The 22,245-nt window shown below is 57.7% G+C and overlaps 2 protein-coding genes across 4 annotated transcripts in view; one reads left to right on the plus strand and one right to left on the minus strand.

Moving 5' to 3' along the window:
* CLN6 (CLN6 transmembrane ER protein) overlaps nt 1–22,245 on the minus strand; it is a 157,897-nt gene that overhangs the window by 96,481 nt on the left and 39,171 nt on the right. The window lies entirely within an intron of this gene.
* The window catches only part of CORO2B (coronin 2B), a 48,645-nt gene continuing 33,249 nt past the window's right edge, over nt 6,850–22,245 (plus strand). The window contains exons 1-3 of one of the 3 annotated variants that reach the window (XM_063346064.1): nt 6,850–7,157; nt 14,161–14,250; nt 21,122–21,188. In XM_063346064.1, the coding sequence (XP_063202134.1) occupies nt 21,138–21,188 (51 nt within the window). In that variant the 5' untranslated portion in view covers nt 6,850–7,157; nt 14,161–14,250; nt 21,122–21,137. The remainder of the gene's footprint in view (nt 7,158–14,160; nt 14,251–21,121; nt 21,189–22,245) is intronic. The other 2 variants (XM_063346066.1, XM_063346065.1) reach the window with 2 other exon arrangements.

Consider the following 22,245-nt stretch of genomic DNA (forward strand, 5'->3'; position numbering starts at 1 on the left):
GCACGCTCAGCGTGGGGCACGGTGACGAGCCACCGCAGGAACCACCAGCTCGGTGACCGGCGCTGCTGCAGGCGGGCGACTCTGCTGAGCCGGGGGAAGGCGGGTGGGGACGGGCAGCCCACCGGCAACACCAGGGACAGGGCGAAACAGGTTCAAAGGTGGAGATCAGCTCTGAGTTTCTGGCTAAATCTGTCTCCCAAGATGTTGGTGCAATTTCCCTGCCGAGGGACAAGTTGTCTGTGCCGGCTGGCGCCGGGCGAAGCCGAGTTCAGAGGGCTTCACGGGCTGCAAACGCCGTCTCAGCACCTGAAGAACTGCAGTTTTCTTTGGATGAAGTGAAAAAATAAGAGAGCAGCGACTGCTCTGCAGGTAACTCACGCCTTGGCCATTTTGCAATGAACTCAGGCTGTTTCAGACCCATCTCCTGACAGCAGCCCCGAGGGAGGACATGCAGACGCGTGGTTGACTTCCAGCACATCCCTACTTCTGCTGCCGTCAGGCGCTCAGGCAGGCGTTGGATCGCTCTCCTGTGGCCGGGGGACGCGAGGTCCTTCCTTGCGGGACGTGACTGTCCTTTCCCCGCAGTGGTGCCTGGCTGCAGGCAGCTCGCCCCTCGCCGCGGCCAGTCCTGCTGCGGGGGACGGCGTCGCTGCGCGGGCGCTTTGCATCCGGCAGCCACCAACCTGCGCCTACGGAAGGAGCGCACCAGGCAGGGTCAAGCTCTGAGCACCCCGAGGGGATATATACACACACACAACGTTATATTTATATATTGTTATATTTGCCCAGAGAAGCTGTGGCTGCCCCATCCCTGGAGGGGCTCAAGGCCAGGTTGGACGGGGCTTGGAGCAACCTGGGCTGGTGGGAGGTGTCCCTGCCCAGGGCAGGGGGGCGGAACTAGACAATCTTGAAGATCCCTTCTAACGCGAACCATTCTATGATTCTGCGATTTATCTCTTCACCTCCCCAAAACACATCAACCCAAAATCCAGACAGCTCTTCGCCCCGTCTCTCGCTTTGCTCCAGCCTCTGACGCTCCGGCTGTTTTCCTCTCTGTCATCTTCTGCAAAGCGTTTCCGACCCGTCACATGCTATCAAATTAGCAGCTATGGCAAGAGCTGGCTATAAACAGGCGCTATGTAAACAACAAGCCACAAGAAAGGGCTGGATTTGACTCGCTGGTGTTGAGAGGCTCCCTCTTGCTTGGCGTTTCTTGGGAATAGCTTTTCCCACTCATGAGAAGAGGGCTCTCCTCCCAGACAGCTGGGAGAGGCTGCCAGCACCCTCTCCGGGGAGGTGAGCAAGGAAGGTTCTGCCTCATCCTTGCTGGAGAAAACGTCAGTTTCCCACCGGGGTGAGAAGATGATGGGTGCCAGGAGAGCGGCTCAGGACCCTCCACTGCAGCCGGAGGAGCCCCAGAGCCCAGCACTGGCCTGGCTGAACCGAGCCGGGCTTCTCCCCAAAACCTGAACTTCAATCACAGCTTCACCCTTGCCAGGAGTCATTGCTACTGGTCCTGGTGGTTGTCCGGGGACTGGGGACACTTACCTCCCACCCTCCATCTCCTGTGCCTTTAGAAGTGATTTTCCACTGGGAGGAGCTGCCATTTCTCTTTGATTCCCTTCAGATGTTGGAGCTCATTGCATTTTCATTTGCGCACCACATTCAATTCATACTTGAAATGAGTAGAAATAGCTCCAAGTTCTCCTCCTAGTTCACTGAGCAGAATGGGACCTTATCCAGGACTAATCTGAACCAGATGACTGCAGTGGAGGGGAAGAGCAAGGAGAGTCAGTAATAGAGAGATGTTTGTTCTTGCTAACAGAGTTTTTAAATGGAAACGTCTTGCTTTCAAGTAGAAGGGCTTGGGTTTTCAGCGCGGTCCAAGTGCCAGGTTCTACCAAGTATTGTTATTCCAGATGAACTTTCATCAAAGCAGATGAAAGCCCGTCCCTGGACTTCTCTATAAATTATCTGGTATGAAATCCAAACATTAACCTCCATATAATTCACAGCTGCAGTAACTCTGGGGATAATCCAGGACAATTTGCCATGCACAGACTGTATGTAGTATCGATGCTATATTTATTTCAATGTAATTTTAGCCAGCGCAAACAACGCGTTCAGCTTTGGCCGCCTACTCCACCAGTCCAGCGGCGGGAGTGTCGCTGAGAACTGTAACTCATTTTTGATGAGGCAAAGAACCTGCGGACCTTTCCTTAAGAACCAAGTATTTGCTAAAGGGGGACCACACACCTTTCCTTTCAGTGGGACTGGCGTTGCTGAGTAGGAGCATGGACCTGGAAGACGTGAAGACTTGTTCCACCTGCTTCTGGGCACCTCATGCTCATGGCAGCATCGAGATCACGGCCTCCGATGCCAGCACGGGGACCACTACGTCCGACGGCAGCATCGGCTACGGTCAGTCCCTCCGGTGCCCCGGTGTTACCAAACCCAGACAGCCCCGAGCACCAAGCACTCCCGTCTCCCAGCTGGCCAGGCAGACACCTCGTGCAGGAGATGTGGGGCCTGACCTGCATCCCCAGAGCAAAGCCATCACGGGCTTGCAGCAAGAGACGCGGCCAGCTCCATTCATGGATCATCTCATAATCAGGGCTCTCTGGTGACACAGTAATTATGTGTTACAGCACGGCTTCGTTATTATTCTCAGATGTCCACAAGCACAGCCTGGTGCAATAGAGATGTGTCTTTCCAAGACTTTCATCAAATGAAGGGCTAAACTCATCCGTGGTGTAACCAGGTCAACCTCAGAGCTTGCCCCAGTGCCGAGCCCGGCTCAGGCAAGCCAAGTAGTGAGTAATGGGGTGATGAATTCTCTCCAGACTTACGATTCGGGATGGGTTTGGCAATATTTCTCTCAGGAGCTTTCCTTGAGCAAGGTGATGTATTGCACTGAAGACGGACATTTGTCTGCCTCGCCACATGTCCCCAGTCTCCTGGACACAGGCGCTACGAGCCACGCTCTTCCTGCAGCCCCTGCCTCGCTGCGCAGCCAGACAGGCAGGCTCCAATTTTCCCAACGACTTGCTTTAATTGCTTGCATCCACCGAGGCGGCATCTCCTTCCTCCTGCTCAGCAGCGCCAGTAAATTAAACACGCGGATAAATAGAGGGGTGGGATGAGCCGCATGGCAGGAAGGACGGAAACGCCGCCGTGCTCCGCGCGTGGGCTCCACATGCTGCGAGGCGGGAGGTGGGGGGGGCACAGGGCCCCCCCCCCAGCCTAGTTTCGGGAGGGCTTGTGTTCATTAGCCCGGCTCAGGCCCCTGAAAATCCCTGTGCCTGGGTTTGCTCTGCTGCAGCAACGGCTGTGGATTTTTGCTTGCCCCAAGGGATGTGCACTGCCACATCCCCCCCCTCAGTGTCCCCGGGGTCCCTCCATCCTGTCCCCACAGCATCCTTTGCAGACGGCATGTATTCACAGGCCTGCAATCTTCCTTCCCGTCTGCGCGCATATATATATATATATATATGCACTAATTTTATCTCAGTAGAGCCGGGAGAGGGAGCCCAAGCCACCCCCACCGCCGCTGCTCGCCCCTGCCCCTGGCACCCACACGGCTCCGCGCCCGCCATGGCCGCCGGGCTCGGCGAGGCCCCGTGGCACCCTCAGCATCACCCACGGACACGCTGTGGGTGGGAAATTCCGGCTCCCATCCCGCAAAGGGCTCTGCTCGGCAGCTCTTTGCAGCAGCCACGTCTGCGCCGGGCTGGGGCTGCGCAGCCTGATCCAGCCCGGCGGGAGTATTCCTGTTGGGATCCCCTTGGGATTCCTCCTGGGCCACAGGAGACACGTTCCCACGAGCCGTGCGCGTAGCACGGGGACCGAGCGATCTCCCCACGCAGCCCTGATGCCGATTTCCTCTGCTGGTCACTCCAGCCGGACCAGACCAGGACTGATCCTGCCAGCAGGAGATTTTTAACTCTTTGCCGGTGCTGAGCATCTCCCTTTGGACCTGGTCTAGTGGGAGGTGTCCCTGCCCATGGCAGGGGGGTTGGAACTGGATGTGGAACTAGGTGATTTTTAAGGTCCCTTCCAACCCAAACCATTCTATGCTTCCCTGGAGAGGAGAGCGGGTGCTGTCAGTGCAGGTCTGCACAGCCCCGGCACACCCCCCTTCTCAGCCCCCCAGGAGGGCAAGTCCAGTCTGGGGCTTGAATGGGGTCCCAACAAACCTTCAAGGCAAAACCCCAGTAACAAAGCCCCTGCAATCTATCACTGGCTTTATTTTGATCCAAAATATAATAAAATCCTTTCCAGCCTGCCAAAAGCCGGATGGTTTGGGGTTGGAGTTGCTGTGCTGCACTGGTGAAACGAGGAGCCCGTGCTATTTTCCTGGCCATGGGGCAGAGCTGAGGCCCCGTTCACCCCCGCCAGCTGTCAGCGGAGCTCCGCGCACCCATTAGTGCCATTTTCTGCTGGGACTCGTGCTGACACGCTGCACCGCGTGCCCTCCGCTGTGGCGTTGCTGGGGGGCAGCCGCAGCGCAGGGGCTCGGGGCAGTGATTTGCCCCGCGCTCGGCAGGGCCAGGGCTGCTGTGGCGTCCCCTTCACTGCAAAATCCCACCTTCACACCCCATCGAGGGCTGAGCCGCCCCAGCATTCCTCCTGTCCCCCGGCAAGGGCTTGCCTGGCGGGGCTGGCACCGGCTCCCCCCACCCTCTACGCACTGCCCCGAAGAGGGTCCCAACCCTTTTCCAACATTTCTGGGCTCCCCCCCAGCAGCAGCAGCAGCCTGTGGGGTGTGGGGGATGCTGGGATTTACCACGACCATGTGGCGGCAGCATCCCTCTGTCAGCAGGATCAGGCCCCCAGGAGCCACCCAGCAACGCATGCCATCCCAGCAGCCTTTCCCTTCTCCCCCTACCTTCACTGGCTGTCCCAGTTCCCCACTCCAAGCCAGTTGTTTCAATCAGCTAATTGGTGCTAATTAATCCCAGTGGCTCCAGAGAAGCACAGGAGGCACAGCGGGTCCCGGGCACTGCTGCTTCCACGGCACGAGTGGCGGCGGCCGGGGCACGGCGGCTCCTCTAAGGCTTTGCAAGGGCCTATTTTCTCCCTGTTGCCTTATCTGGGCCTCGTTGTCCCCTGTCTCGGTCACCTCCCAAGCGCTGTTTAGTTTTAAGCATCATCTCCGTCCTCATGGAGCCTCCCGCTTCGGTCACCAGCTCCCGCGAAAAATGGTGGTTTTGTCAGGAAGAGGTCATTGCTGGGTGGTTGGGAATTAGAGGTGGCTTCTTCTGCTGGCTGATGTCATTAGCTCTACATTAATTGCATTAACCTTCCTTACAGTTTCCAGTCCAGCCCGTGGCACATGGTTTATCTTTAAAAACAGAGTTGATTTTTAGAAGAATATCAGAGGACAGACTTTTTTTACAACTCTCGGTATTCACTTGTTATCAGATCCACTAATATGTTATGGGAAGGCTTGACACTAGAATAAAACTCGGTAATCTTTCATCAGACTCTTGGCTGAATAATCTCCTTATAAAAAGGAAATCCTTTGTTTATTGGCAGAGTGCTTTTCTTTAAGGGGAATTGGAAACGCATTTGGTATTGGCCTCAAGTAGTTTTAGCTCAGCAACAATAAAATAAGTTGGTGCAACATCTAATCTAATGGTTGGATAATTCTGCGTCTGGGCTGTATCCTGCTGGTTTCACTCCCATGTAACCAGGAGAAAATAAGCTAAAATGCTGCATTTTCTAAGTATTGCTTCTCTCATCTACAATGACAGGGAACTTTAAAAATGTGAGAAAATGCCTGTGTTTCGTGGTGCAAGGGTGCAAGGGCAGGTGACGCAGGCCACGGCTAGCAGGGATGCTTCAGTGCCTCCGGGTACCCTGCACCCCTGAATTTATTTTGTGTCGGTCCCGCCAGGAGGGTGGTTTGCTCAGTGGTGAGAAGAGGAAGTGGGATAAAATTACACAGATTTTATTCCTGCGTCAGTGACCTCTGTTTGGGCCCCAGTTTGTGAAGGTACCGGGGCACCCAGCCACACGGCGGGACACCGGAGCCCTAAGTAACCCCGTGCATCTGGGTGCCACCTCCATTCTGGGCCATACTTTATTCGCCTAGAAAATGGGAATGACAGCTCTGGGACAAAGCAGTAGTCCCTGGTGTTGTCACTTGTCACTGTTTCTAATAGGGGGAAAAAAAAATAAATATCACCTTCTATATGAAGGGAAACAAGCACGTGGCTGGATGCTTATGGATGCTGGAGGACCCTACCCGGATGCCCAGCGGGAGAGCCCAGGCAGCAAGGTGCGAGCCCTGCAGCACATCCCTGGCCCCCGCTGCGGAAAGCCCACGATAAAACACGCGACGTGGTCGCAATCGCCCTGCAGAATCTGGCGGCGACGCAGCCTGTCGCCCGCGCAGCGCCCGGCAACCCGCATTTAATTTTTATGGCTTCGGAGGGAGGGGAGTTATTGCTCTCCCAGTGCGCACGCACTGGTCTTACTGGTCACCACTGGACGCGGGCGACTGCCTGAGCGCAGGGAGGCCTCCCCTGGGCGACCACCATCCCCTTGCGCATCACTGCGGGGGCGGGGGTGGGGGGGGACGGACAGCAGGTGCCTGCCCAGCTCCTGTCCCCCGGGGAAAGGGAGCTCGGGTGGGCAAAGAGTTAAAAACCAGCCTTTTCTCCCCGGAGCCCAGCGGCACCCGCGTCCCGCTCCCCCCTCCCCGCCCCCGGCTGCCGCTCCTTGGCCGGCCTCCCTGCCTGCCCCTGCCTGCCCCGGCCCCCCCCACCTCGTCCCACAACACATCACATCCACCACCACCCCCCCCCCCCCCGCGGGAGGCGGTTGCTCCGTCACGGCGGCGCGGGGTGACATCACCGCCGCCGCCGCGCCGAGGACCGACCGCTTCGGCTGCTCGCCCGGGCGGGCGGCGGAGGGCTGCGGGCTCCCCGCTCTGCTGCCGCCGGCTCCTCCGCAGCAGCAGCCTGTGTGTCGTCCCCCCCCCCGCCCCTCCCACCCCGCCCGGCCTCCTTCTTCTTCTTCTTCTTTATTTTTTATCCCCCCCCCCTTTCTCTCCCCTCTCCGCGCATCTCCTCCCCCCCCATCCGCCCCTTTCCCGGCCGCCCGCGGAGCTCCCTCTCCCCTCCGCGACTTCCCGCATGACTGTCACCAAGGTAAGGACCTGCCTTTCCCCGGCTCGGATGCTGTGCCGGCCCCGCGACGTGCCACCCCCGCCCCGCTTGCCCGCAAGGTGCCGCGCTGGGGGCTGCGGAGCGGGGCCCGGCCGCCTTCCCCCCCCTTTGGTCGCTGCTTTTTATTTCTTTTTTTTTTCCATTTTATTGTAATTTTTTTCCCCTATTTCTTCGCGTCTCCCGCTCGCTCGGCCCCTCCAGCTCGCAGCCGTGCTGCATTTTTAACCCTTGGAGCAGGCGGCCGGGAGGGCCGGGGGGGGCTGAACATCCCCCGCGGGCGGACCCCGCTATAAGCCGCTTTCCGCGGCCGCTCGGCAGATGCTGCCCAGACCTCTACAGGTGGCTGCCGGCTTGTCTGGGAGCGGGGGGAGACCTCGGGAATGGGGCTAGGGGGGATTAAGGAGCGGGGCGGGGGGGCTGCGGGGTGGAAGGGGCTTGACGACGGCGTGGGAGGCTGTGCAGGGCCACTTTGGTCCCCCAAATCTGCCCAATAACCCTCTGGTTATTGGATCAGCTTTAGAGCTTGGCTCTCCCAGATTGCTGCCAGTGCTGCGGTGGGGAAGGTTTTGCTCTCCGAGGGCTGTTTCCCATTGATCCCCTTGATCCCTCGTGCTGGGGAGCCGAGTTCATCGCCTCCCGCTTGCCCCATCCCGCAGTGGGTCAGGGTCATGCCAGGGTGAATGTGCCAGCGGGGTGGGCTGAAGCACGCAGCATCCTGCTGAATTAGTGGGTGATACAGCAGTGTCCGGAGGAAAGGGGCCACCTCCGGACTGCGGGAGCCGTGGGACTTCGGGAACGGAGCAGTCCAAGCTGGACCTGCTTGGCCCAAGCCCTCCCACTTGCTCTGTGGCCCTGACACAAGCATGTGGTTGTGCCGATGAGTCTAATGGTTCATATACTCCGAGGGGAAACAACAGCCCCCCCTGCCTCGGGAAGCCCCCTGTGCAAAGGGCTGCCTGGCGGGCAGGGTCTGGCCATAGCTGGGAGGGTCTCCGTGGGCTGTGAATGCCACCCCGGGAATGGGACTGAGGGGGTGTTTGGTGCCACACCGCTGATGTGGGCTGTGGCACTGCTCACGGGGCCGTAGCGCAGACGTGCTGGGGCATTGGGCACGGCACCGAATGAACTGACTGGGTGCACGCAGAGTGGGAGCAAATGGGACTGAAGCTGCCGTGGTCCTTTTCCGAGCGTCGAGGCGGGACGCGTCCGGCGACGGCAGCATTAGCTGTGCTCTGTTTGCTGTCTTTCACCCCAAATGTCGCTGGCCTCCCCAGCGGGAGGGGACAGGCGGCGGGGGCACACGTGCTGGCACGAGTGTGCTGGGGACATCCGACGAGCCTGAAGATGCTGGTGTGTGCCCAGGCTCCCCAGTGAAGAGGCTGCTGGGGAGGAATCCCTCCCCTCCGTCTTTGTCCTCGGCAAATAACTCGCATTTTGCCTGCTTGGCTTTTGCTGGGTGGTCACCAGTGTTTGGGTATTCCCGCACTCCTCGTGCTGCGCTGTGCCACCCCTCAGCCCCTGCCAGCTCCACAAACCCACCAGCGTCTGTGTTCAAGAAAAAGTGTGTTTCCAGCTCCTCTGGGTGCTGTGAGAGGGACTGATCGACGGACCTGTGCGGTCAATTGGGTTAAAAGAACTGCAAACTCGCCGGCGTGAAGTGTCACAGTTTTAAGCCAGGCTGACTAATTTGTAGTGTTCATTAACAATTTTGTTTTTCTGAGTGCAAACAGATTTATTCAGAGCTACATTGAGAAAAGGCCGCGGGGCTGTAAGGAAAGCACCTTCGGCAGGGCAAGGAAGGACTCCGCTGTTAATTTTTTGGGAATGGAGGTGCAAACTGGGAAAAACTGTGTCATGTGCACAACGTATGCTTTTGCTGAAGCGTTGTAAAGCTCTAATGCACCCCGTAGGTTTTATTTCCTGCAATATGGACTGTCCTGACGCAAGTTAAAGAAAACCCAAAAGCAGGCTCCTGACCTGCCATAGCGTGGGCGCCAGTGTCTTTCCAGTCAAGTCGGGGCAGGGACCCCAGCAGCGGGGTGGCGAAGGTGTCCGTCGCTCACCGGTCCTTCCCCTGGGCGCGAGGCTGGCACGCATGGCCCAGGATGGTGTGGTGGGGGGAAAAGAACATGGCATGAGCACCCGTGGGAGAGGAGATGCTTTTTCTGTGCGTTTTTGGCTGCCAGGAGTCAGTGCGAGGCGGGGACTCGGGGAAGGGTCCGGTGACCAAAGGCTGGGGGAAGTGGGGGGGTTTGGGGACCAAGAATTGTGCGTGTGTTCCTGCAGATGAAGGGGAGAGTCCTGGAGGACTTGTGGGGTCTTTGCCTCCTGCCCAGCTGCAGGTGTCTAACTAAACCCAGTAATGGTGTCTAACTAAAACCAGTAAAAGCCCACAGCTTCCAGTGCTGCCAGGGACAGGCATTTACAGCGTTCCTGCAGCAACTCCTCCCACGCTGGGGCCGCGTCCCGGGCAGTGCTGGAAACGGGAGCCATGGGTAGGATTTTACAAATTTTGCAAATCTCCCCGAGCGACTCATCCTTAGAGGAAAATTGATTTGAAAATCGGGTCTGGGTGCCTAACGCCAGGCAGAGCTGTCCTAGCACGAGCCGGAGGCATGGGGAGGCACAAAAAGCTTTTCTCGGGGTGTGGGGGAGACTGTGGGAAGGCAAAGAGGGGGCAGAAATATCTGCTGTCAGTGTGTGAAACAAGCTGATTTCATCCGCGTCCCAAGCCACCCGCTTCCCTCCCACAGGAAGACGTTCAAGCAGCCGCAGCGCATCCCCAGACCTCGCTCTTTTGGGGGAGTTTGCTACCCAGGAGAGATTAAGCAGGTTATAAATAGGATGGAGAAGAAGCAATTGAAAGGCAAAAAGAACCCCCGCTTGGGGATCTGCCCAAACTCTGTGACACCTCCCTGGCACCATGGCATGGCATGACGTGGCCACGCCGCGCCACACCAGCTCTGCCTGGCCAGGGCTTTCTCCGGGCTCTGCAGTAAGAGCCACCGAGGTGGTGGCCTTCAGCTGAGAAGGTGCTGTAGGCATCAGGGGCAGCTTCATCCCGGCTGTAGACCAGCTGGTCCTGCGAGGGTCTGGGGCTTGGGGTTGCTTGCCAACAGAAAACCAGCCCAAACGCATTGCGCGTGAAGAAAGGGACCCGCGTGACGGAGCTAAAGCAATAGGCAAACCGTGCAGACAGGCCTGGGTCTCATGGCAAACAGGGAATTGTTTGACGGCTGTGGTTTTGAAGGGCTGGTTGAGTAATTCCTCACCCCGGATGACTTTCCGCTTTATACCAGCGAGTGGGGAGAGCGCGAAGCCGGGCTGGTGGCGGGCGGGCGGGCGGCGCGGGGCTCGGGGGAGAGGGGATGTGAGTCACGGGATGGAGAACAAAAGCGGGAGGAAGGAGCCCATGGCCGGGCTCTCCTAATTCATTTGCCATCAAAAGGGTAACGGGATCTTTGGGGGTATCCAAGTGGGAATCCCGCGGTCAGGGAGGGGCGAGACACATTGACCCTCCGAGCAGGGGTTGTGCTGGAGGGAATTTTGGCGGGCAGAGGCATGGCAGAAGTCCCTGGGTATGGCAACAGCGCTGCCAGCTCCCACCCGTCGCCAGAGGCTGTTTCCAAAGCCCTAAATATAATTAACCATGAAGGCAAGTTAGTGGGGGCCTGGGGGCCTGTTAATTTGGGGAATGTAGTTTTAAAATGACTGGAGGTTTTTCTAAAAGACGCAGTTTAAAAGAGGATGCTATCTGGGAGGTCCCGCGATGTGCGTTAGCCTGAATTATCCTATGGTCTTCTCTGGCTTTATTATCTATTAATTGGCATTAGTCACCGAGCCACGCTGCCTAAATAACGGCTTATCCTCATTGTTCAGCGAGCAGAGGAAGCCAAAACCAAAACCCAGAGAGGAAACTGCAAGTACGGCCCGTCGTGATCAAATGCAGTAAATAAATGATGTCCCAACATGGGTAAATAGTAATTACCGCAGAGGCCCTTGATTGGGAGGTTACAGTGACAATGCCATGACGTTCCTGGTGGCAAGTCGCAGTGTCCCCTGCCTTGTTGCTAAGGGCAGATACAGAGTGTCTGGGGCTGATCCCAAGGAAAAGCTCATAGTGGTTCAATCAATAAGAAGCTTGACTGAAGGCACTGGACCATGTTATCAGGGAAAATAGCTTTGCGGGAATTAGGCTTTGGATGGCACAGCTTGACTTTGTTTCTGGAGGAATAACTGGTGAAGTCTTCTCGAGGTGGTTTGCTAAAAAGGAATTTGATCAAGTGCTGTGTGTGTGTGCTGACGCTTGAGAAACGGCCCCAAATAACGTTAGTACAACTCACGTTAAGGGATTAGGTGTCTAGCAAATAGACAAACGGGATTTATCATCGCATGGGGTTTTTGCTCATGGGGTTCGGCTCCATGGGGCCCCCGCAACCCTGAACCCAGCCAGGTCCCTGCACCACGTCCCCACGCAGGACCGAGTGTCACCGCCAGCCGCTGGCACAGCGCTGTGACAAAGGGCAGACACTCTTCCCGGCGGGAGAGGGGCACGGAAGCGGCGGTAAAAGGCAGAAACAATCCACGGAGGGCCTGGGAGAAGCGGGGCTTCCTCCGCCTCTTGCCGCCTTAAAATCAAAGCTACCGTAGATTCTGAGTTGGGCTTCAGCGATATGGCAGTTGGAAAAGCCTCGCTCCTTCGGGCTGCCCAGGCAGACGTTGCTTATAAATAAGTAATTGTGCAGAATGGAATTCCGAGGGGGGGGGGCGAGGTAGGGATGGAGGGATGGTGGCTCTTCTGGAGGAGCTGCTTTGTAGCACGTGATGGGTGAGGACCATGTAATGGCGCGTGGTGCCGCAACTGGAAGGGGGTAACGAGGTCCCATTGCTCGCTAGCTGGGCCGGGATGGAACGAGGCAGTCAGCACTGAATTGTGAATAAAGTACACAACAGGCCCCCTTGTCTCCGACAGCGGGGACGATCACTAATCTTTAGCTTCGGTGGGGTTTCTGGGGGTTGGGAACAAGCATAACGGGCCGCTTTGAGTCTAAAAATGGAAGCTCCCCATTTCAAGAAGTATACTCTCATCAAAGGCAACTTGTCTGGCCTGCGGCTTTTTAATGAGTTTTAATTGTGATTCAGTGCAGCATTAATCTGGCGCTTTAACATTGCCCGTCTGTGGCCAGCAGGCTCGCCGGGCACTGTAATTCATACCCTGCAAGTGCAACGCAGGGTCGCTCCCCCTTCTTCTTCTTTTCATGGAAATTTTATCAAATGATGAATAGTTCAATTCATTACCCGGCTAGCAGAGAGCTCGAAGGAGTCGAATCCTGGATTCCTATCTCCCAAGTCAGTGTGTAGTTACCCAAATCTGGCAGCAGGCAAAAAATCTACGTGCCGGAGCCAGCTGCTAGAGTCCCCCACAAATCTGTGAATCCCATCGTTCCCGGGCTGGGAGGGGACGGGCGCCAAGCTCAGCTCCCAGAAATCCCGCGCTCCTTTGTTCATGGCAGAGCTGTTGGCAAAGCCCCCTCGCTGCGGCTCGCGCCGAGTCGCTCTGCGGAGCCTCCAGCATCGCTGGGAAAAGCCCGGGCAGCGAAACTGCCCGAGGGGAGGCTGTGCCGGGGCAGCGCTGGGGCAGCCGAGATGTTGCTTGAGTCACGGAGAGCGGAGAAATCGGGCTAAACCCTTCAGACCCCAGCCCAGATTGGGGTCCCGCTATGGCGAGCGCGACAGGGACCCTGCTTGAGGAGGAAACCTGGTCAGCCTCGAGCAGGGCAGGGTGACGGCCACCTGGCTGCACCAAAGATGAGCCTTTCCAACTTGTTGCTCCATGCTCGCTTAAAAACATGGCCGAGGAAGCGCCCGCTCCTGCTTAATGCCAGGGTGGGAGCTGTGCCTGCAAGCTGCACCGTGCTGCTCTCCCCGTCCGAGTGCCCACCACGACCCCCGTCCTTCCACCGGCACGCGGACCCGGATTTTCCCCTCTCGGAGCGGTGGTTTCTTCCGCCGTCAATCTGCTGTGCGAATCCCTCAAACAAGCTGTCGAGCCTTATGGAAAAATCCTCACCCACCTCCTGTTGCTGAAGGGTGGAGAATAGCCGGGCTCCAGCCAAAAAGGCCCACGGCGCTGCTGGGGCCAGCCTGGGGACATGCGCGGTGGGGACAGGGGGGGTGCCAGCGCCGGGCATCACTGTCACAGAGTTAATGCTGTTTGGTTTTGGTACGGGGAAGGACCTAAAAGGCTGTTTCCCGGGATTGTTGGGGCGCTGGGGCTGTCACCAAAGCCTGAGCCATTGGCGACGCAGGGGCGAGGGTCCCTTTGCAGCCATGGCCATCCCTTCGGACAGCCCAGCCCTGGTTGCCTTCTGCTCCGAGCATCCCTGCTCTCTGCCCGTACAATAGCTGCTATAAATTCACCAGGGAATAATGGTCTCTCTGTCCGTGCGCAGGACCATCTCTGCGTGCCCGCCCCGAGGCACGCTGGCCCTGGGGGGGCTCCAGACTCATGGGGGCCACATCCTGGCCCATCCCTGCCGGCAGCACCGGGAGTTTGGCCGTGGTGCTGGTGGGTCCCGTGGCTGCAGGCAGGCTGGGGCCACCCCCGTGCCAGCTGCCGGCACCCTGAGCCTCCGCACCGGGTGCTTCGGGGCTCGATATCCCCACCGGTGAAGGAGGGATTGCTCAGCCCCCGCTATGAAATCCCTGCTGGCAGCTGGGATAAGCAGCAGTTTCGCCATGTGGGGCTGGGGGCTGGCGAGGAGAGCCGGTGCAGGGGGGGCTGGAGCTAATCCTAATATCATTAGGAATTAGCTGCCGGCAGCTGCGCTGGCACGGGCGGCTGCGCCCCGGTGCGTGTTGGCACCCGGCATTTCTCGAGCGTTTTTGGTAAAGCTGAGGTTTCAGGCTTCGTGCCCGGGGGGGGGGTGGTTTGGGGCAGGCGACAGCAGGGTGGCTGTAACCAAAGGGTTTCCCTTTCTTCCAGGGTCGAGGAGCGCCCACGGTTCCCTGAGCCCCGCGGCCGTCCCTGGGTGTCAGGAGGCGCCCCACCAGCCACTGGAGCAGAGCAGGGCAGGTGAGGACCCCGCGCTGCGCCCGTGCGCTGACGGACCCCAGGGGGGGACCAGAGAGGGATGGAAACAGCCCGGGGACACGGCGCCGTGCCCAGGGTGGGGGTCTGCCACCAGCAGCCCCTCTTGCCCATCCCCAGTTGCTCTGCAGATAGCTGCGCAGGCGGTTGCATGGCCAGAAAAGCATTTGGTTTTAATCCAGAGGAGCGCAGCGGCTGCTGCAGCTCTCCTCCCCCCAAAATCTGACCCCGTTCCCCAAAGAAGCTCCGTACATCAGAAGAGAGCAGATGCACGGAAGACTCAGTCCTTGTGGAAATGCTGAGTCCTTTAAGCAAGTGACCAAAAAGCTGAATGTGCCAAAATATTGCTTGGGTGAACACGGGTGAGGCCGCGGCGAGCAGCGAGCATCCCCTGCGGGCTCAGCCTGCGCCTCCCCGGGGGGGTTTCCAGCTCCGGGTGGGTTCACTACCAACCTCTGGCAAAAAGAGTCGCTTTGGCAGCTCTCATAATTATATTAAGTGTGAAGATACCCAATGCTAGAGCATTGTGTGCTAAAATACAAGGGAAAATAGGGAACAGGCGAGATTTGAGCTCTGTTGAATGCGTGGTGAACATCACGGGGCAGGGAAGGAATATCGCAGCCGTTCCTCCATCAGCTTCCCTGCCCTCTTCTTTGTGCCTGAATAACAAGGCTCCGTTTCGCTTCTGCGGATGGTTTCCCCCTTCCTGGGAGCTGGCACAACAAGGCAGGGCTTGTCCGGGCTCCAGCTCCCCGGCGGGCACCGGCCAGGCTGGCAGCGGGGGGGTTGCTGCCTCCCGCATCCCGGCCGTCCGGTGACCTTCATCCACCCAGGCTCTGGCACTTCCTCGCGCTGGCCAGGAAACGGGTTTCTGAAGCCTGAAATATTTAGAAGATAGTGTTTGTTTTTCTTCTTTTTTTTTTTTTTTCCTTCCCATTTTTCTTTCCTTCTTCTCTTTTGGAAAACTTTTGCCCCCAGCTGGGACAAACTTCTAAAAAACCCTTGCGGTTTTGTAAGCTGTCCAGGAGCGAACGGCTCCGTGCGGGAGCGGCTGGGATGGGAAAGGAGCCACCGGAGCCTGGGCTGCGGGATGCTGCCCCGTGCCTCAAGGAATACCCCGGGGTACTCGTTCCCAGGGAACATTTTGGGGATTTTGGGTGGAAAACAGCAAGTGAGGGAGAGGCGTCTGAGCTGCTCACCCGTGCACTATCTCCCTGCTTTAGTAAACTGCTGTTTGCCAGGATAAATAAGTTTCTGTGGTTCATGTCCTGTACAAAGCTGGGGCTCAGTAAGGATGTTTTTCAGGCTGTCACAAAAGTAGAAGTGTTCGTGCTCCCTGCAGCCCTTTTTGCCCCCAGATTTTTACCGCCACCCACCCCATAGCATCTTCCCAAGCAGTTTCTTACCCACGGGGTCCGTCAGCTGCCCTTCTCCCCACCGTCCCCCGGCCCTTTCATACCCGCGTGTGCGGCTTTTCACCTCTTTCCAATTAAAAAGCCGGTGAGTTTAGGAAGGGGTTGGATTTATGGCATCCTCCCACCGGAGGCTTTCGCTTGTTATACAGGCAGCCCCGCTCATTCTGCTTAAAACTGCGGGATCCTGGCTGGAAAAAAAACGTAACCCGGTCTCTTGACTCAGTCTTCTTGATGACGTGTGGTGCAATGTGAAATAACGCTCATGGATGAGCGCCTGGCTCGGTTACCCGCTCGTCTCAACACGTGAAAAGAGACCTTTTTTTACCTCTCTGAGTTTCCTAAAAACCTCCCGAGTTGAGAAAAAGCATGCCAGGGTTTTATCCTCAAGGAAACATTATTCCAAGAAGCTGGAGGAGGGTTGAATCCTGTGGCCAGTGACCGAGGGCAGCTCCGGGGGCCAGAAAGGCTTTGTGCTTCATCGGGTTGTTTCCGCCAGCTTCACGGGGTGGGAAGGAGTTGGGAAACAGAGTGGGAGGAAAATTGTGCTTGTTTACAGAATTTATTGACGAGCGTGAGACTTGTGTTTCTTCTCAGCACGTGGGCCCAGGAGAGGGTTGGTTTGCCTCCCCCGGAAGGTTTCCTGGGGGGAAAATGGTCCAAAATGGGAGCCTTGCCCAGTACTGCGAATGCTGGTGCCAGGGATGCTTATTGCATCATTCCTGGGCGGTGCGTGACATCTGTGGGACCGTGTGAAGTGCCCGGGATGGCTGGGAAGCAGCACCGTGGTCAAGGAGGGACGGGGACTCGTGGTGACAGCCTGGCCCCGTGGCCAGGAGACATCTGGCCTCGCTTGGTGCTTTTTTCCCAGCGGCTTGGGAAGAGGAGAGGCTCTTCCCAGGCAGTCAGGGGTCTCTAGAAAGAAGAAATCATTGAAAAGTTGAACTCCAGGGAAATCCCTGTCACTTCCTTCCAGGCTGGAAAAAACTCAGCTGGCAGATACTGCTTCAGAAATGTTCATCTGTCTTTTGTCCTTTGTTTAGACCATGTTAATCGGATTAACCCTTAATATTTGTAAAATCAATCTACTGCTCTTTACAAGTTGGATAAACGCGGAGCTCTCTTTGCCTCTCCTTCTCTGTGCACTAAGGACGAGTGGCTTTCCCAAAGCCCATCTCAGGGTGCCCCCCCGGCTCCAGGGTCCCCACCGGGGATCTGGGGTGCACCCACCGCCCCAACGGGTGCAGAAGCAGAGATCTGCTCTGGCTCTTGGCAGCTCAGCCCCACTTGGGGGGGACCAAATCAGAGCAGTGCTGCCATTGGGGGTCTCAGCCCCTTGGGAGCTCTGCCCTGGGCTGTACGACTGCCTGGTGTCCCCGGTCTCTCCTCCGCCAGGACATTGCCCCAGTACTAATATCATCACAGCATCATACATTGAATCATAGCATCGCTCCTGTAGGACACAGCCACTGCAGGGACATCTGGATTTGCAGCACAACCTTGGAAACTGCCTTCTGGAGCATCCCAAAGCACTGCTGTCCCTGACCCTCATGCCTGGGCGGCTCTGGCAGGGCTGTGGGCTGCGGGCACATGGGGCAGAGCGAGCCTGGGGGATGCCCAGGCTCCTGCCCGCCCGCCTGAGTGTCACCTCCTCGCGGGGGGACACCACCCCACGGAGCTTCACAGCAGCCCTGCTGCGGCTCCTTGGATCAGGGCAGCCCAAATGCATCCCTTGAGTGCAGCCGCTGCCCCTGCAGAATCATAGAATCGTAGAATGTGTTGGGTGGGAAGGGACCTTTAAAGGTCATCTACTCCAACCCCCCTGCAGTGACCAGGGACATCTTCAACTAGATCAGGTCGCTCAGAGCCTCATCCAGCCTGGCCTTGAGTGTCTCCAGGGATGGGGCCCCCACCACCTGCCTGGGCAACCTGGGCCAGTGTCTCACCCCCCTTCATGTAAAGAACTTCTTCCTCATGTAATGCAGCCCTTGTATCTCGCTGTTGGACTCGGTGTCAGCAGGGTCCGTCCCCCTCCGGTGCCATCCCTGCTGGGGGGAGAGGTTTGGGGTGTGGATGCGTTGGTGGGGGGCACCTTCCTGGGGCACAGCACGAGCGGATGGTACCAGGTCACCCATGAAGGAGGCAGCCAGGCCACGTCGGGGCGGGTGCTCCTGCACTGCAAGGCAATTAAAGCCATCATCTCGCCATTCGCTATAGCAAACAGGCAAAAGCAAGCCCCCACGAGTAAGGACACAGCGAATTCAGCATCAAACCCTGTGTCTGATTTTTTAACGCACCCTTAATGCGATGTTTGGTCCAGGGGCTCTGCTGAGCTGTGCGTGTCCCACGTGCCAGCGTTATGCCTTCCCATACTGGCAGCATCCCCCACCGCCGAGCAGCCTGTGTCCTGGGCTGCTGCTGCTGGTGGGGAGCTGCCACGGGGTGCTGCACGGGGTGAGACCCGAGCTATGTCCTGCACCCCTCCCCAGCTGCCTCCGCTTGCCCCCCAGCAGAGTTTTTAGCTTTGCCGTGTCCCCCGTGAGCTCGTCCCCACCACTGCTCCCCGGCTGTGCCGGGCAGGGCGAAGTCCAGCAGGACAGAGGGGATGGGAACATGACAGCCTGTTTTATAGGAATGTTCTCTTTGCATTTATTCCGGTGTTTATTAGAGCCCAAAGGTGTTTCCTGCGGCTGGGTGCAGAGCTGAAGCCATTCGCTCAGCTTCCCTCTGCCGCTCCAGCTGCTGTGCCATTAGCCAGATGCATAAATAAGGAGAAAACAAGGCGTTTTGCTGGTTGCTGTAGGAGATAGTATCCGAAGTGTTGTGAAGAGCAGGCTGAAGGGCTCTCCCCTGCTCCATGGACTAGGTACGTGTCAAGGGCTGGTTGGGCTGGGGGGGATGGGGTCTCTCGTCAGTGGTACGAACATGCACGAGCCGTGGGACAGATGCTCCAGCATCGCATCCCGGCAGGAGACAGTGAAAACGGAGCTGGTGGGGCGGGACGGGGTCAGGAGGATCAACACGGCTGGTTCCCCGCTCTGCCGGGAGGAGAGGAGGCCGGCGGCACTTCTCCCTGCCGTGGGTGCGTGTCGCGGGGAGGGACGCGGCCTCGCGCGGCATCGGCTGGTGCGGGGCGAGCAGCGGCGTGCCCACAGCTCTGCGGGCTGCTGGGCTCTGCCCGGCGCAGCACCCCGGGGCTCCGCCTTGTGACAAGACAGCAAAAATTATGCAACTGCTTATCAGCTTTTCGTGGGGATCAAACCCACATCAGGACCAGGAAAAAAGAGCATCTTCCCAAGGAGATACGCTTTTCTCTGTTCTTGAATATTTGTAACCACTTTGGAACATGTATAATCCATTTTTTGACGAGGGGTCACAACATGCAGGGAAAAACTTGGTCTAAAAGAAAAAAGCACCTTCGAGATGCTGATGGCTTTTGGGACTGTGTCCCTGGTGCCAGCAACGGAGCGTTTCCAGGCAGCATTTCTGCCCGCTGGCAGCTGCGGGGGGGAGCTTGTAGGGGTCTGGGTGAGTCCCCCCTGGGGGCAAAGGCTGGGCCAGGCCAGTGCTGAGGTGGGGGTAGAGCTGTGACTGTCATCCCCCCCCCGTCCTGGGAGCCACCGCGCTCCCACAGCAGCGTGAGATGGATGAGGTCCCGCAGCACTGCTGATGTTTTCTTGGATTCAAAGCTACCCAGCCGTCCAAACCTTAATAGCTGCGTGGAGGCCTAACGGGAAGCTTTATCCTTCATTATCGACATAGTTATTCTGTAATGGGATGTGCAGTTTTGCCTGTCTCATAAATACCCATAATCTGCTTTTTAGTGGTCAATATATAATCCCGAACTGACCTCATACAACTATCAAACCCCCTCCTGTAACTTTCTCAGGCCGGCAGGGTTGGTTTTGGGGCTCTGGTGGTCATGGCTGCTGTGCCGTGTGTGTCGTCACCCTGGTCCGGGTGTGTGGGGCTCTGGCCGCCGTCCCCAACGCCTGGGGCTGCTCCTCAGGGGGACGCAGGCTGGGAACGCATCCACAAGTTGCCTCCATCAGCCTGTGCTGGATGCCACGCAGCCCCCCTCTTTTCCAAAGTCAAGCAAGCGCTTCTTGCAGAGAAGCACAATTCTAAAATTGAAGCCTTTGAAATTGCACCATTTAACAAATTTGCTCCATGGCAGAGCACAAAATGGCTTTTCCCCACGGCTGAGTGCAACCCCCCCCAATTTCTGGTGCTTGCAAAAGCCCGTTGCGCTGAAAATCATAGAATCACAGAGTGGTTTGGGTTGAAGGAACCTTAAAGCCCACCGGTGCCACCCCCTGCCCCAGGCAGGGACACCTCCCACCAGCCCAGGTTGCTCCAAGCCCCGTCCAACCAGGCCTTGAACCCCTCCAGGGATGGGGCAGCCCCAGCTTCTCTGGGCAACCTGGGCCAGGGGCTCACCACCCTCCCAGCCAAGAATTTCTTCCTCAGATCTCATCTCAATCTCCTCTCTTCCAGTTTGAAGCCGTTACCCCCCATCCTATCATTACGCTCCCTGCTCCAGAGTCCCTCCCCATCCTTCCTGGAAGTCCCCTTTAGGGACTGGAAGGGGCTGGTAGGTCTCCCCGGAGCCTTCTCTTCTCCAGGCTGAACCCCCCCAGGTCTCTCAGCCTGTCCCCACAGCAGAGGGGCTCCAGCCCTCGGATCATCTTCATGGCCCTCTGCTGGACCCCTTCCAACAGGTCCATGTCCTTCCAGAAAAAAATCTGATCTGTGTCCCACCTTCTCTGTTTCCCCAAGGAAGGGGCTGCCCTGGGGAGGTTGCATGGACCAGCCCCTCGCCTGTCGCAGCCGCTGTGGCCCCGCTGCCGTGTCACATCGTTCCCATGCAGGGTTTGGGGCTGATCCTGCCCCGGCGACGGCCCGCGAGGGGCAGTCGTGCCCGTGCTGGTGCTTTGGGGGCTCTGAGCAGCTGACTCGCCTGCAAACTTTACCTGGGTGTATGAATAGATGTTGCTTTACACCCCGCTGCTGATCCCGGGGTCGCTGGACAGGTTAATGAGCACGTTACCGGGCTGCGCATGAGTCAGGTAATGTGCTGTGTACGTAAATGCCTCCATTTGCGAACGGTCTCAGGAGCAAACGCTGTTTGTGTTGGGATGACTTTGTTCTCTAGCAGGAAGTAGGCGGCACTGCGTAATTATCCTAAACGGGGCTGGCAGTCACCGGGGAGGAGGACAGGGGGGTCGGCGTGATGGCTGGTGTCTCGTGGGGCTCAGCCTCGTGCCCTGCCACCGGCGATGCTCCGGCTGGTGCCAAACTTGCCCGGGAGCAGCCCCGTGGGGGTCGGATCCTGCCACGCGTTGCTCAGCGCCGTGGGGCAGAGAGGCAGGAAGGGTTTGTGTGTTTTATCTCAGCCTCCCGGGATGGTGAATTGAATGTTTTTGCTTTCCCTCTCTGCACAGAGCTTTTGTCGAGTCAATGAGAGACCTCCACAAGTCTAGCGTGCTGGGAAGCAAGCACGGCAGCCTGGTGAGTGTCCCGCGCAGGGCATTTTAATAAGGCTGGGACAGAGAGATGCGTAGAAACAGCAGCTGAGCCCAAGCAAGCCAAGAGCCCAACTGGCCGGCTGTGCTCGGTAGGTCCCTTGGCACAGAAGAGAAACCACTTATTTTACACCGGAGCCTCGGCGTTTCTTAGCCCGTCTGCTTTCAATGTCAAGTCGGGGCTGGAAATGCAGCCGGGTGCCCTGGCCGAAGCATCGATCCTGCGGCGATGCTGACGCTGGCCTCGCAGACGCGTTCGGTGCCCGAATTACGCCTGCACACTGCGAACATGTGTTGCTCGCTGTGGTGGAATTGTTATGAAAATGAAGAACGGGATGTGCCTAAATGTTAAATCTTACCCAGCCTCGTTAGCATGAAAGCCATTAATGTGAACAAAAGCCGTTTTCAAGGTTGAATTGAGAAGCATCGGAGCATTAGAGTAGCGGAGAGATTAAAATCAGCATTTGTTTAGCTCTAATCTAATGTGCATGGAACAATAAGCATTTGATGACTAATTTTGGCAATGCTGGGTATCTTATCAAAATATAGCTGTTTAATTTCAAGCTTTTCTTTAGGGAGTGGATTCCAGCAGCATAAATCCTACATAAATGCTTTGCTCAACGCACCGGGCATGCACTGAGCAGACCCCGAGCTCCGTGGCCGGAGGAGCCGGGGCAGGACACGTCTTGGGGTGACACCGTCCTGCCGCAGCCCGCTTCTGCATTTTCCCCTCCTCCGGGTGAAAGAAATAGCGGCTTTGCTCAAGCAAAGCGAGCGGGGATGGGGTTGGGGTTGGGGTGGGGGGGGGAGGTGGCTTTGCGGGGGCTCCCCCACCCCGGAGCGATTGCAGGGATGGGCGCTTCGCCGTTTGCCGGTGGTGGTTTAGGGTCCGAGCTCATCCCAGCGCCCCGCAGGCGCAGGTCCCCGTTGTGGTTCCTGGGCTCCCCCTCAAGTCCACAGCCAAAATGGCCCCTTTGGGAAGGATTTTAACCCCCCCGCCTCAGCTGTGAGGCTCCTAAATCTCCCAGCGCCGATGCTCACCG

The sequence above is a fragment of the Chroicocephalus ridibundus genome, chromosome 9 (genome assembly GCF_963924245.1).
Source record: "Chroicocephalus ridibundus chromosome 9, bChrRid1.1, whole genome shotgun sequence".
NCBI lineage: Eukaryota > Metazoa > Chordata > Aves > Charadriiformes > Laridae > Chroicocephalus > Chroicocephalus ridibundus.